At 38.2% G+C, this 14,507-nt stretch overlaps 1 protein-coding gene across 1 annotated transcript in view; it reads left to right on the top strand.

Moving 5' to 3' along the window:
• The window catches only part of MYO18B (myosin XVIIIB), a 456,489-nt gene that overhangs the window by 153,588 nt on the left and 288,394 nt on the right, over positions 1-14,507 (top strand). Inside the window, exons 15-17 of the mRNA XM_075276574.1 lie at positions 4,027-4,117; positions 6,735-6,927; positions 8,266-8,346. Coding sequence (XP_075132675.1) covers positions 4,027-4,117; positions 6,735-6,927; positions 8,266-8,346 — 365 coding nt within the window. The remainder of the gene's footprint in view (positions 1-4,026; positions 4,118-6,734; positions 6,928-8,265; positions 8,347-14,507) is intronic.

Genomic DNA, 14,507 nt, shown 5'->3' with positions numbered 1-14,507 from the left:
GTACTTTTGATATGTATGCAGATTTTGAGAAAAACAACTTTGAAATCTTATGTGAATGAGGCAGTTGGTGCACTGGGGGTGGGCCTTCAGCTCCTTGAAGTATTGTTTGCGCCATTCACACAACTACCATCTCTTACCTGTCTCATCCTATACAGTGTAGAGTACATCTTTACTCGGTTATGACATTGACCATCCTACTTGAGCAGCAAGGCCAATGCTCCCAGGGCTCATCCACCCTCAATGCACCAGGTTTGCATAATACTTTAAAGTTGTTTTTTGTCAAGATTTAGAAAAGTAACATATATAACACATGTATGTTGTTTATCACTGTAATGTGGTGGTAAAACTTGAATATGTTTGGATTAAGATGGAAACTTCCTTTAAAGTTTTCTTTTGGTAGTTGTTACAGAATCAAGTAGAAGCTCTTGTCCTATCTAATGGCAGATGCTAAGTCATACTGCAAAGACTACAATATATTCTTTTTTTTTTTAATATAGATTGCAAGCCCCATATAGGGATCACAATGTACTATCAGTATGTTTTTGTAGGATGGTATAAAATTCACACAAACACGGGGAGAACATACAAACTCCTTGCAGATGTTGTTCCTGGTGGAATTCGAACCCAGGACTCCAGTGCTGCAAGGCTGCAGTGCTAATCACTGAGCTACCATGTTGCCCCCTACAATATATTCTTTGAGATGTTGATTCACGCTGTCACCCTCTGCCTTGAACTTATAAATGTTGACTGGTGAAATATATTAACCAGAAGCAAGATGCATGGAAGAAAGCTGTGAAAACTAGGATGATAAAAAAAATTCTAACATTTTCCTGATTTTTACTGACTTTCTCCTTGAATTCTACCTGAGTGTTATGTACTAGTATGACACATAGCTTCACTCTGCTCTCCTCCCTCCTTTGTTTGATAGGTTTATTTCTGCCATCTTTAAAAAGCAGGAGGTAGGTATAGTGCAAAACCTGTGTGTCTCATGGAAATACACTGGACATTCTGCACACAGCAGATTGCAAATAAATATGACAAGAATTAGTTGCATAACTTTGTAGCTAATCATTATAGGGACAAGATCACTGCATATGTATCAGAAGGGACTAATAGATACTGGTATAATCCAGAAAGCAATTCCTGGACTGGTATTCATACTAGGATATACAAAACAATAATTTTTCTTTTATTGACTTTAATATTCTATCTACCTACTATATGTATAGTAATAATTATATAATGCATACACTGACCTGTAAAAAGGGGGGTGAGGGACTACATGACTTGTGGACAAAGCAGGGATTGAATAATGAACACTGGAGATAATAGTTTATTATTAGTTTGTTGTATTAAAAATGACAGTATTTTAGATTGTCCATGGCAGTGATATATACTTGACACCTTATACACTTTTTACACTCAGAGTCACCTTTGTACAATTTGGAAAAAAAATGCTTGAAAAATCATGTTTGTGGCTAAATGACTAACTCCAGTAGAGTTGTGTTCACATCACATTAATACTCTTCATTTGAGGTATATTCCAAGAAAACCACTTGGTGTATATGCCATGTGTATCCATAGGACATTATTCATCTAAGGCTAGGTTCACTCTAGCATTCCATTCCAACTATGTTCGGGGGTTTCCGTCCTCGAATCTGCTTGAAAAATAGAGAGAACAGTGGGGGAGAATTGAGAATCCTCCATAGATATTATTGTCATTTGCCAACAATAATCTAATGTGCATGGGGCCGTTTAGCGCTAACAAGCCATGCAACTCTGTTTTTAACCACTGGAAGGAAAGCACTGAAGTGCGTGTTGCACAACTGCAAGCAAATACCACAAATAACCTTTATTTGCTGAAGCTGTAATATCCCTTTAAATAGATGTGACTTATCAGAGCACATGACAGTAATGTCATAGCACAATTGCATGTTTGGCAGCTCTGTATAGACATTTCAGGAATATACAATGTCGACCAGTTCACGGATGAAACGGATGCACAGTTTGCAAATGAAAATGGGCAATCCTGGCTGGTTAAATCGACATCTTTCAGTTCTACAGCTATTATACTGTAGCTCATGGGATAGTTTTTCATAATGTCCTTTGTGCAATTCTTTGCTAGAACTTCTGTCACATTCTCAAACGAGATTAACTATTTGCATGGGAATGCTTGGCCCGGGCCCTTTGGTATTTGCGGTCTAATAATCAGCAGTCTTATTATTCAGATATCTGCCAAGCAGAGAACCCAGAATAGTCTGAAGGCTGATCTAAGGCGAAGCGTTGCCTAGCAGCCAGCCCAGGTGTACAGACAGTCCTCTGCCAGGATTTGCAATGTACGAGCATAGAAATTGGCATCTGATAAAGACCATTTGGTTTGATTATTCTCCATCTTCTGCTGTTATTCTTTGCAATGATAAAACTAATTTTGACCTACAGCTTCTCGTATTAAGTTTAACATATTAGCTACAAAAGGCAAGCTGGAAATCTACTACTAGAGTCTATAAATATTGTACTCCACCACATATTCAGCCACATAAGATGCCATTCTGTCACTCTTAAGACAACCCAATCATGAAAAGTATATGCCACAGAGCCCCACAGGTAGCCCCCCAAAAAGTGACACCCCTTCGTGTAATCCTCGGTAGGCAGGCTGTACTGTAGTTCTCAGATCACTATGGCGCAGTGTCCTCCCGAATCTTACTGGGAGCTGTGTAGGAATATTGGAGGGGTTCCATTGCAGCCACATGGCAGATTTATAGTGGGCAGGGTAAATAGAGGTTGGCCAAGTAGAAAGAATACAGACCAGGAGGAAGGACAATCAGTCACATAACACAACATGGGTACAATCTTCTATAGTGGTAGTAAATGGGCTATGTGCCACGCCTGGCTGGAATAACATTGTAGAAATCCCCAAATATATTAAGCTATGGGGGGATAACATATAGTAAAGCTACTGTCTTCATCAAACATTTTTTGAAGTGCTGCCACAAGGTATGATTTTAGTGCACACAGGGCCACGCCGCTAGTGGTTTTACTGCACCTGGTTAGTCGCCATGTGGTTTTGGGGGTACTGCATGGGCAGCATAAAGGAGCAGGCAATACTGTCTACCAGCGCTGCATCATATTGTAGCACCCTTACAGTGTCTACAAATGACAATGATCACACACTTTTATATTGCTAGTGACAGCTAGTACACACTGCATAACTAACTGGAAAGATCATAAAAATAATAATAGCTGTTGCAATAAAATGAACACAGTCCAACCATTGGGGCACAGATATCATAGACAACTGCTGACATCAATGAGGAATGTATACATGTTCACACAGCCATGTTATTGCCTCCTATCTTTGTATAGCTGGTGGTGTGTATTTTGCTTATCAGACCACTGATTATATATTCCTATAGAAATGCAAAGGGTCCTTTTTTTTTTTTACCATAGACTTTGACATGCTTTCAGGAGCCATTGGTACACCTTATTAATGATAATATTCTCAGGAGAGGTTCTTTCACTAACTTCTCAATAGCAACTCTATAATTCCCAGTAATATCTACTCATTACCTATTCTTTTAATTCTACTGTCTAGCTTGGGCTGCAGTGTTCAGATATGTGGACACCGATAGAGTGGGGGAAAGATCCATCTGCCAAGAAGACTAGCGTTCCACTTAATAATCTTTGTTATACAGCAGCTGAGGCAAAGTCTTACGAGACAGATTGCAGAGACTATTCTAGAGTGTGGATACCCCAATGGGGCACCTGCTATCTACACTGTTTTTGAGAGGGAGTCACTTTTGTCTCCTGCAACTCTGGATTCAACGATCTGCAGAACAGGTTTGAATGAAAGATAAAACGATTTGTAAAGTGCTGCAGTACATTGACACTTTATATAAATAAAAATACTACTAATACTGTTTTTACACACTTTTGCTGCCTGGTGTATATAATTTATATAGTTTATTTTGCGCAGTAGTGTATGAGACATAAGTTATAGACTAAAACTAATGTTCTTTTCTGTTTCAGGGCCAAAACTGAGTGGGGTGGAGTGTGTTGAAGGAATGGCTGCAGGACTCTATGAGGAACTTTTTGCAGCTATTGTCTCACTCATTAACAGGTACATGGTAGATGATGATTGATGCTTGTTCTACATGCAGTGCAAATATTCACTTTTGTTTGCAAAAGAATGCATGCTTACTTGATCCTGTAAATGCACTATATATATATATATATATATATATATATATATATATATATATATTTATTATGTGTGTGTGTGTGTGTGTGTGTGTGTGTGTGCGCGCGCTTCATACCCCATACAATCTTAAGTGACAGTAACTCTTTATCATTCTCTTTGTCAGCACTTTAGTTAAAGAAGTTAGGGTATGTTCACACTACTGATATTTAATATCTGTTGCTCTCATCTGTCACATGCATTTAACAGACATTAAGTGACAAATGTGGACTAAAACCTTCTGTTACATAAGTAAACAAACATGGTGGAAGCCATCATCTTGTTTATATTACAGTTAAAGGGGATTCTATCATTGGTTTCATTGGTTTTGAGATAAAGATTGGATAGCCTTTAAAAAGGCTATTCTACTACTACCTTCTTTTTTTTTAATTTTCCCTGCTGTTCCGTTGTATTCCTAGTTAATTACTTTATATAAATGAGCCCACCGAGCACCCTGGGTATTCCCCAGGGCCTGCGAGCCATCCCCCGCCCCATGTCATACCTTTATTCACAACCCTCCATCGCTTGTGCCCTGTCTGCCCTCCTCTTCTCTGGATGTTCTTCTGGCCAGATCATGCTGCTGCATTTGAATTCTCAGGCATGTGCAGTTCTGCTCTGTTCAGTGCTGTAATGTGCATGCCCAAGCGCCATTTTGTTGTAGCTACCCATAGAACTCAGCATACTGCTCAGTATGATGTTCTATAGCGAGCTACACCAAATGAACGGAATTCAAATGCAACAGCGCAATCTGGCCGTAAAAACATCCAGAGAGGAGGATGGCAAACGGGGCACAAGCGATGGAGGGGCTTGAATAAAGGTATGACGTGGGGGAGGGGTGCTTGCAGGCCCGGGAGAATACCCAGGGTACTCAGTGGGCTCATTTACATAAAGTAATTAACCAGGATTACAACGTAATGGCAGGGAGAATTGAAAAAAGAAGGTGGTAGTAGAATAGCCCTTATAAAGGCTATCCAGGAATGTCTTTATCTCAAAACCACTGACAGCAAAGATAAAATCCCTTTAATGGGAACGGGCACAGATGGAGGAGACTTCGTATGTGATCATTACTCTGCTATAGTTAATGCCCGTTGCATGCATCTCAATGACAGTTGACAGCAATGGGCATTAATAACGATAGTGTGAATATACCCTTATCTGTAGTTTGAAAAAGTCTGTTTTCCCTCCAGAATTAGTACTTTTTTGCTTGGGCTGTGTCTAGAATGGCAGCCGGGCCTGACTCACCTGTACAGACCTTATTTTCCATTCTAATACAACCCTTCAAAGGTTTATGAGGAGAATAAAGAGTTACATTCTTGAACCTCAGGGAAATTTGATTCATTTGAGCCACTGTTTTTTTTTGCTTGGATTTGTAGTTTTGTCTTTACGGTAAATGTCAAATCCATAAGGTTTGAATCTGCAAGTTTTCATTTGTAATAAGATTTTATTTTAATTCTCAGTTCCAGAATACTTACAGATTCTTGGAACATATTACACAATGAATGCTGATCAGTTTATGAGAACATCTTAGATTTTGTGTAACCTTTCTTAATTAAATAAAACTAACCTTGTGGATGTGGCCAGTTATTGTAATACATTGCCTTGTTTCTTATCTGTTGTTGCTTTTACCGAATGTACTGTCTGGTACTCTCATGATATAGGTACATAATTTTAAGGGGCTATTTTGGCCCTGTTGATATTTTTGATAGTGATGATACTGTATAGCTTTCAGAGTAAAATTTTTCACATGTCAGATTCTTCCTGTTTTCCCATACTTGTAAACTCTTCATTCACTCTGAATTCTCTGTTGAATGAATCCTGCTCTACCAAGAGAGACTGTCAGCTGATGGAAGCACTGTATCAAATTACAGCTGCCCATAGAAGTCTATGGAATGGGGAGGGAAGAGAATAGAGGAGAAGCCGAGAGAGAGAGAGAGAGAAGCGGAGACACACACAGACATGCAATTGCAGATAATAATAACGGGTTGTCTGATAATTTTTTAATTTAATACTGCAGTATAAGAGCCCTTAAACTTAACAAACTGGTGCTACTTCTTCCCGTATCTTAGTTTCTAGCACCAGTAGCTCCATTATTCTATATACAAGTTCTATTCTGTTTGTGCCTAAGTGGTCACCTCTTCACAAATGGTATGTCACACCAGTCATATGCCATTGTGAAGAAATAATCAATGAGGTCTGTAATTAACTGCTGCGGTTCCCTAGCACAAAAAGGACGTCACTGGTAATGTCAACTGGGAGCCACTGGTGATGTCACTGGTGTATGCAGACCAAAGGAGCTTCCACCTTTGCAAAATGATGGGAGGCCTCTCACAGGCTGGATTGAATAATAAAAAAAAATGCGTTTGATGATACCTTTAGATTTTCCAACTCATCCCAATTGATTTATACACATTGACATGAACGATGATGTTGTTATCCTATTTAACCGTTGCTTGTGATAAAATTCTGAGCTATTTAAACTCAATTTAGATTTTTTTGTAAGGTCTTTGTCCTCCACTCTGTTGACCCTGGCTTCCATAATGGTGGTTGATATTCCTGGCTTTCACAACCCACGTCATCAGAAGAAGGAGAGGGCTGCCACATTTGAGGAGATGTGCAATAATTATATACAAGAACGCTTACAATGCTTGTCCTACAAGAGAACCTTCAGCGCTCCCTTGGAGAGGTTTAATGCGGTGAGGCTAACCAAGTTTTTATCATTAAAATTACAGGGCTCTTGATTCTAGTGCAAAATAATCTGGTTTAGCTCTAAGATTCTTCTGTAATACTCCACCATTTACTCACTAAATTCTCATTTACTCCAGTATACATGTGATACCATTTCCTTTACAATGGGGGCGCATAGTCAAAAAGATGACTAGTTAGGCTATCACTAGGGTTGAACCGATCTTGAGATTTCAGGATCGTTTTTAAAATCTGATTTTTGATCATTTTCCATTCGAACCAGATCCCAATTCTGATCCTAATGCAAGTCAAAGGGATTTTTTTAATAATCGAAGATCGGGTTTTAAAAATGATCCTATTCACTACACAGCATGGAGTCCAAAAATTGAATGATTTAATTTTTAGACTCCATGCTATGTAGTGATTTAAAAAAATCCTCTGGTTACTTAGTCCCCCCTGGTGTCCACTTACCTGCACAGATCATTGCCGCTGCTGCTCCCCGACATTCTCACTCCTCTTCTCTCTCATTTAAAGGCCTTCAGAGCACTATGCGCAACCCTGCCTCCCTAGGCTAGTGTTAGAGATGCTGGGAGTAGGTGGGGCTTGTTGTGGCTTAGGAGAATGTGGGTGGGTACAGGGCATGGAGATGTGAGTGCATCACTCACGTCTCCCCTCCCAGTACCCGTCCACACTCTCCTAAACCACAAGCCCGCCTTCTTCCTAGGTCTTTAACACTAACCTGGGAGACAGGGGCGTGCATGGCGCTCTGAAGGGCTGTAAATGAGAGAGAACCGGACCAAGAAGAACGGGGAGCGACAGCGGCAGTGGATCTGTGCAGGTAAGTTGAGCGATCGGGATCGGAATTCCGTTCCCGATCTATTTTAGACGGGATCGGAACCAAATTGCGATCGTGAAATTTACTCGATCGCCGATTGGGATCCGATCTTTTCCAATCCCGATCGCTCAACCCTAGTTATCACGAGTTATGAAGTTGTGGTATATCTTATATGCCCTGGTTATACTGTCATAACATGATTTCTCTTTGAACAACATGATAATGTTAAACGGTGATGAAATGTTTTTCATGTATTTTATGCTTTAGGTAATGTGAGCTAGAAAGATTATCCAAAACCCTTATTACTAATCCCTTTCTGACTAACCTCCTCATGTTGAGTCTTAGTGTATTTTGTAGAGAACAATCAGGATTTTACTAAAATGAATAAAACATCAAAATATATGCGGGGGTGACTTTATACCTAATTCACAATACAGCTGAGATAACTTTACTTTGGGTGAATTGCGTCTTAAGTATATAATGAATCGTTTTATATGTTGACATTTCTTCACAGGAAAACATTGAAGTTGCTTTTGAAATGCCTGAGGAATCACCATTCAACATTGTACCTGTCATAGACCAGACATCTACACAGGCAAGAAGAGCATCGATATTTTACATTTATGTTATTTATAAATGAAGTTGAATTCTTGATGTATATGAGATAAGTAATATTACTATAATTCATCGATTTATTGATACACTATTTTTTTAGGTCATAGACATTATAGATAATGACTTTACGTCTCCTGCTGGGGAAATAGTTGGATTTCAATCTGCCCAATCCCATAGTTTTGTTTGGGATATGCAATGTCAGTGTTGTATACCTACTGCTTTCTCCCATAGAAAATAACATGCTAAGTTTAGTGACTTGCTAATACATGTTCATCGGCCAAATGAGCATCATATACATATATATATATATATATATATATATATATATATATATATTTTATTTTTTTTTTTACAGGGTGGGCCATAAGCATGGATACCCCCGGGTGGGCCATACACCCAGATAAAATGGAAGTGGTTGCTGATATCACCTTACAATTTGTGGCATATTAGTACATCGGAGGGAGTAAAGATTTGAGGTCTGGTGACGTCCATGGCGGCCATCTGCAAAGCCGCCATTTTATATTCAACTTTACTTTTTTCAGTGGGAATGGGTTAATGTGACACATCAAACATATGGAGAATTGCACAAGAAAATCAATGGTGTGCTCATTTTTAATGTAGCTTGCCCCTCCCTTGTACTAATATGCCACAAATGGTAAGGTGATATTAGCAACCACTTCGATTTTATCTTTGTGTATTCATACTTCTGGCCCACCATATATATATATATATATATATATATATATATATATATATATATATATATTAGAAATATTTATATATTTATAACTTTACTAGTATTTCCTGTTTTTATACAATTGTCTTTTACTCATCAATCTCTGTACACGTGTCTTATAATTGATCTATTTAGAGATTAGTAGTTTATACAAGTTGCTTACTTGTCCTATGAGATGGATTTTGGCTACCTAGAGGAACACACAAATACAAAGTCTTACAAGATTTTGGTCTATAGCAGGGTTGCCAGTGGAACTTATTCGAGGACCAGCTTCTAAATACTATCACTGCATCATCCTGCCTTGTTTTGTATTGTACTGCATTATATTGTGTATTGAGCAAAGCTAATGTGTAATAGTGTATAAAATGTTCAGTTAATATGAAAATAGTTCAGAATACTTATTTTAAGTCAGTTCAACCTTTTATTATGATATCACTTACATATTAGTAGAAGTCCAGCTACTGGCAACCCCTCAAAATGAAGGGCCTTAACTATTGGTGGTGATCCTGCTTTTCTCTATGTATCTGTACTCCTGGTTATCCATTGTGCAGGAAACACAACACAACTCTTTTCATTTGAATGGAAGTACTGTATGCTGCAGTTCCTTACTATGATGGTGGACAGGAGCATTACTGAGCAGGGAGAATGCTAAAGGGACCTCTCTGTTCCTCAATTTTCAGCAAGGATCTTAGAGGTCAAATCAGCAGAATGTTGTGTCATTTCCTAGTGATATAGTGTTCTGAAATGCTGCAACAAATGGTTACGTCTGTCACAACCAAAGTACTTAATTCACATCAGTAGGGGTCAATACTTGTCTATAAGTTTCCCACATGACCCTGGGGAAGTTTCTGAGCGAAGGAGCCAGTAATAGAGCAGACTCTCCTTACTTACTGTGTGCAGGGTATGGCAGCTAGTCTCTACCCATCAATTCAGAGAGGAAGGAAAAGTATAGATGATAGCATGCAGAGGGGAAAACTGCTAAATACAATTAACCCATAAAATGGTATGGCAACCCACCCTGGTAGGCACACTTCCTACCAATGTAATTTGAATGTAATGAAAAGAGATGAGGCCTGCTGTATGTCTCCTTCTTCAGCACAGTACAGATATAATCTGCCCTCCGTGTTGCCCTCTGTTATTACCACATTTGTACAGGGTATTGATCAGAAATCCACTTTGACTATTAATTAACCTATCCGCCTATTAGAGCTGCGTGATATAATGTGAAAAAAAGAATCAATAGGATTCAGTGGCTTATTACAGAGTAATGTGTATAATGTCAGAGACGCTCAGTCTTCAGAGTGATGACCTCTTTACATTATGCATCTGGCTTTGTGGAAATGGAAATATCTAAGTCCTTATTGTAAAGAGAAAAAATGGACGGCACAGCTATATACAGACACCATAACTTTGGTCGTTTGCTTCTTCCTCTATTGAGCCCTCTATCTGGCAAAAAGTTCCAGTTGCACACCGCTAACGGTAGTGCTCAACAACCCCTAATGTATAGCACACAGCATTTAGAAGAAAAAATAGAAAAAATCAGGGTGGGCACTCACCATTCCATAGTCGGCAGATGATACTTGACACTTCTGGCTTGACATTTCTGGCTTGAAAAAGCGTCAGATTAGACGCGAAACGGCTGTTGCCATTTTTTGTGCCTATAATGCTTTTTCTCCCTCCCTGTACTATAATTTTTATTTACACTTAATAAAGGACTTTGTTTTTATATACGAGAAGTGTCAAGTATCATCTGCCGACTATGGAATGGTGAGTGCCCACCCCGATTTTTTCTATTTTTTCTTCGGAAATATCTAAGCTTCTCAATCTACTGGTAAATATTGTGGTGGAGACTATAATATGTAATCCATCATCACCACTAATGTAAGTCATACAAACTCCAGCAATTTTAACTTAGTCTTTACAATGGAATATTAATAAATGCATTGACCTAAACAATTAAAATATCATAAAACCGAGTCAGTAGTGCCGAGTCTCTCATCAATAATGTATGCCTTCAGTTTTATATCTATAGTCCAGTCTTTCACTACGACTGTAGGTTTGCTAAGCTCCTATTCAGTGCAGCCTATCGTAACTACCTTAAGCGTTTATATTATTCCACAGAAACATACTATGAGGATTGAGAATTACTGTATAATCCTGTAAGAAATCTGTGCTATAATATGCATTGTGATGTGTGCCCTGTAACTGTGACATAAAGAGGACCTTTCAGCGGCTATGATAATGCCAATGACGTATGTCATCAGATAGGATCTGTCACCCAGAGCATTTTGGTGTTTTATTTATCCAATTCCCTACAGCCTTTCTAGTGCCAAGTGGGTGGTAACACTGCACGACATAAAGTACACAGAGATCCCCCCACCCTGCCGAGTATACCATAATTTGCATCAATGAACAGATCTGAACAAAACCCCAAAATGCCCAAGGTAACAAGCTTTACATGTATAATGATATATACTGTAGGTATATAAATATACCTGGCAGCTTAGATAAATAAGTTGTATATTACACATGAAAATATTGTAGTTCCACCCCAATGTTACAATGTTCAATAACTATTAGGAATTTCTTTTATATTAGGCATCGTTGTGACATACCATTTTATATATTCACAGAGCCGATAGGACTTTAAAGAATATATAAAAATAAAACTTGACTTTTAATGAGGTCTTGATAAAATAGTAATTCAGTATTTGTGACTCCCCAAAGCTGACCACAAAATATAATAAATAACTCAAATAACAGGTGTTGTGGAGCACAAGAGCGCTATAATCTCTTTCTGCACTAATATGTTGTTGACAATAGCACCAGGGAGCAATGTGTACACTGTAGACTAGTGCAGAGCCTCTCTCAGGTAAGTATGCTGTCAGAACCCTTGACCTCAGTGCATTGACCAAAATATCCTTTATCTTTTTCAAGACATGTCAAGGCTCTAATCTCTTCAGGGGATCAAGTCATTATGGTAACCTATGGAATCCATATTCATGCTCGCCAGAGCTTTAAGCTCCATTGACACCAGAACCACAAATAAATTGATGTGTGCGAAATCACTAAATGGGAAGGCTTTCACACTGTTTGGTCTTAATGCCATAAAAGGGCCCTCACCAATAGGTCTGCGTAATTCCTCCCATAAATCTTCAAACACAATTCATCCAAACCCTTCAAATCTTCTACTATCTAATATAACTCTAATACTTCTAATATCTAATATACTTCTAATATACCCATCTCAGCACAGTTTTTTGATTATTTTGTTTAAAAAAATTTTCCTATTTTAATTTTCATGTGAGAAGATGAGTATCCTTAGTGTATAAAAATGAGTCAAATTTCACAGTAGGCCCAAAGGACGAACCCTTTTCCAATAGGGATGCTTCAGTTGCAGTCAGTGTTTCAGTAACTAGAGAGATATATAACCTGCAATGAATCTTCTGTCTCTATCTCTCCTGTATCATTTGCAGCAATTACCAGAATATAGGGGGATACTTGGCTAAAAAGCCAGAATTCTGAGGGCCACCCCTACCTTGATTTCTATTTCTTCCATATGTTGCATTTCTGAAATAATTCTTAGTGCTTTGTTCATTAACCTTTCCTTCTGCTTTCAGTCAGCAGTCTTACCTTCTGATGTTGATTATTTAAAGTCCCACAAACTCATATGCCCGTTTATCTGTAAACTCCTGCAAATCCTGCAGAAATTGGAAGTGTTTGTGTTCTTTAATATTAGGTGTAAATCATTCCAAGACTTGTTGTAATGTCTTATCTTTCTTCTCAAAGCCCTCATCACCAGATGTATCAATTTTTTTTAGGTCACAATTCACTTGCTCAAACTGAATTTTTTCTTCTTCTAATAACATGCACATTAGCTTGAGATAACAGGCTGTGACCTAATTTTCCCATTTCTCCTTTATAGTGGCAGTTCTAAGTTTTGGTGTAGGATCAATGGGAATCCTGAGGCCACATAGGATTATTTTATGATTTAGATAATTCTCCAAACTCTGGATTTCCCACCACCTGCGAGTATAAGTTATAAAAAAAATCTTAGTTAAATTCTTTAATGTTGTTTTCAAAGAGACAGGATGACTAGTCTGTGGAAGATCACCCTCAGAAAATACACCTGTAACCTCTCCAGCCCAAGCATCAATACTAGGATCAGAGAACACCGGAGATCAGAGAATCCATTTCTCCAACAGCCTTAGCTGTGTGCAATACAAAAACCCTTCACTGACTAGTACTGGTGCTTTAGTGTAGCTCTTACATATTAGTTATATGTTCACTGAGCTGGTAGGAAATATGGAAATAAAACTTAACTTTTGATAAAATCACAATATTTACCAGTTGTCACTCCCCAGAAGTGACCCCAAAAGAAAATAATAAATCATTTATTTAATTGGTCTTGCTGTTTAAAGGGGCCATCTTTATTCCTTAAGATAGGCCAATAATACCAAACTGATGCTGAATGAAGGGACTGCATCATGCCAGTCAGAAACAGATCCATAAATTGCGCAGTGACTGACCCTGGTTTCTGCAGCTTATGCTCATTAAAGTAACTGGGACTAAAATGCAGTACCATTTCTGACCACTTAGCACCAATGAACTCTTTCAATGAACTGACTCCCACTGATCTGATATGCATAACCTATTCTAAATTCATTGTTTTCCAATGCCTCCCATTTCTGTATGGAAATAATATCATATGGAATATATACTGTATGATGTTTGGTTCACATAGTCATTCGACAGTCTCTAGGCTTGTGATTTATGTGCACCTCGGGTAAACCCCTTTAAACATTAGAATTTTTGCGTGACTTAAAAACATATAAACCATAAATATGTAATGGCTGTCACAAAACCGCTCACATATAGTTTATATATCACTGTTTCATGACGTTCACCCCTGGTTTGTATACATCTGGACAAAGTTTGTAAGAGAATATGCTTTTCAAAGGCCATGAGGCTAATGAATTAAAAATCGCCATGAATGATGTATCTGATATTCACACACAAGTGGACAGTTACTTGTACATAACATTCATTATTTACAGCATGAAAAAAAACAAAATTGAAGCTCCATAAAGTTTATGAATAGCTGTTTTATCTGAGTGATGAATCTCATGAGACAGAGACATTATGCAGAATAACATTAAGCAAATGTGTCTAGAGCCATAAAGACAGTGCTATGTCTTCCAAACTATATAAAAGCAACTTGGAAAAAACTAGATTTAAGTGGTGCCAGGCAGCAGAAACTGAAGTCATTATGGAGCCTTCCCTTATTTATGACTCTGCTTGACAGATCGGTAAGGACACATAAATATGCAAAACACTTGAAACTCTCCTTAGGTGACTAACATATTCCAGGATAGATCACTTATTAGGTTAGCAAATAAAAACAT

The sequence above is a fragment of the Leptodactylus fuscus genome, chromosome 1, assembly GCF_031893055.1.
Source record: "Leptodactylus fuscus isolate aLepFus1 chromosome 1, aLepFus1.hap2, whole genome shotgun sequence".
NCBI classification, from domain to species: Eukaryota; Metazoa; Chordata; class Amphibia; order Anura; family Leptodactylidae; genus Leptodactylus; species Leptodactylus fuscus.
The sequence above is the reverse complement of the archived record's forward strand: the minus strand, read 5'-3'. Positions and strand labels throughout refer to the sequence as shown.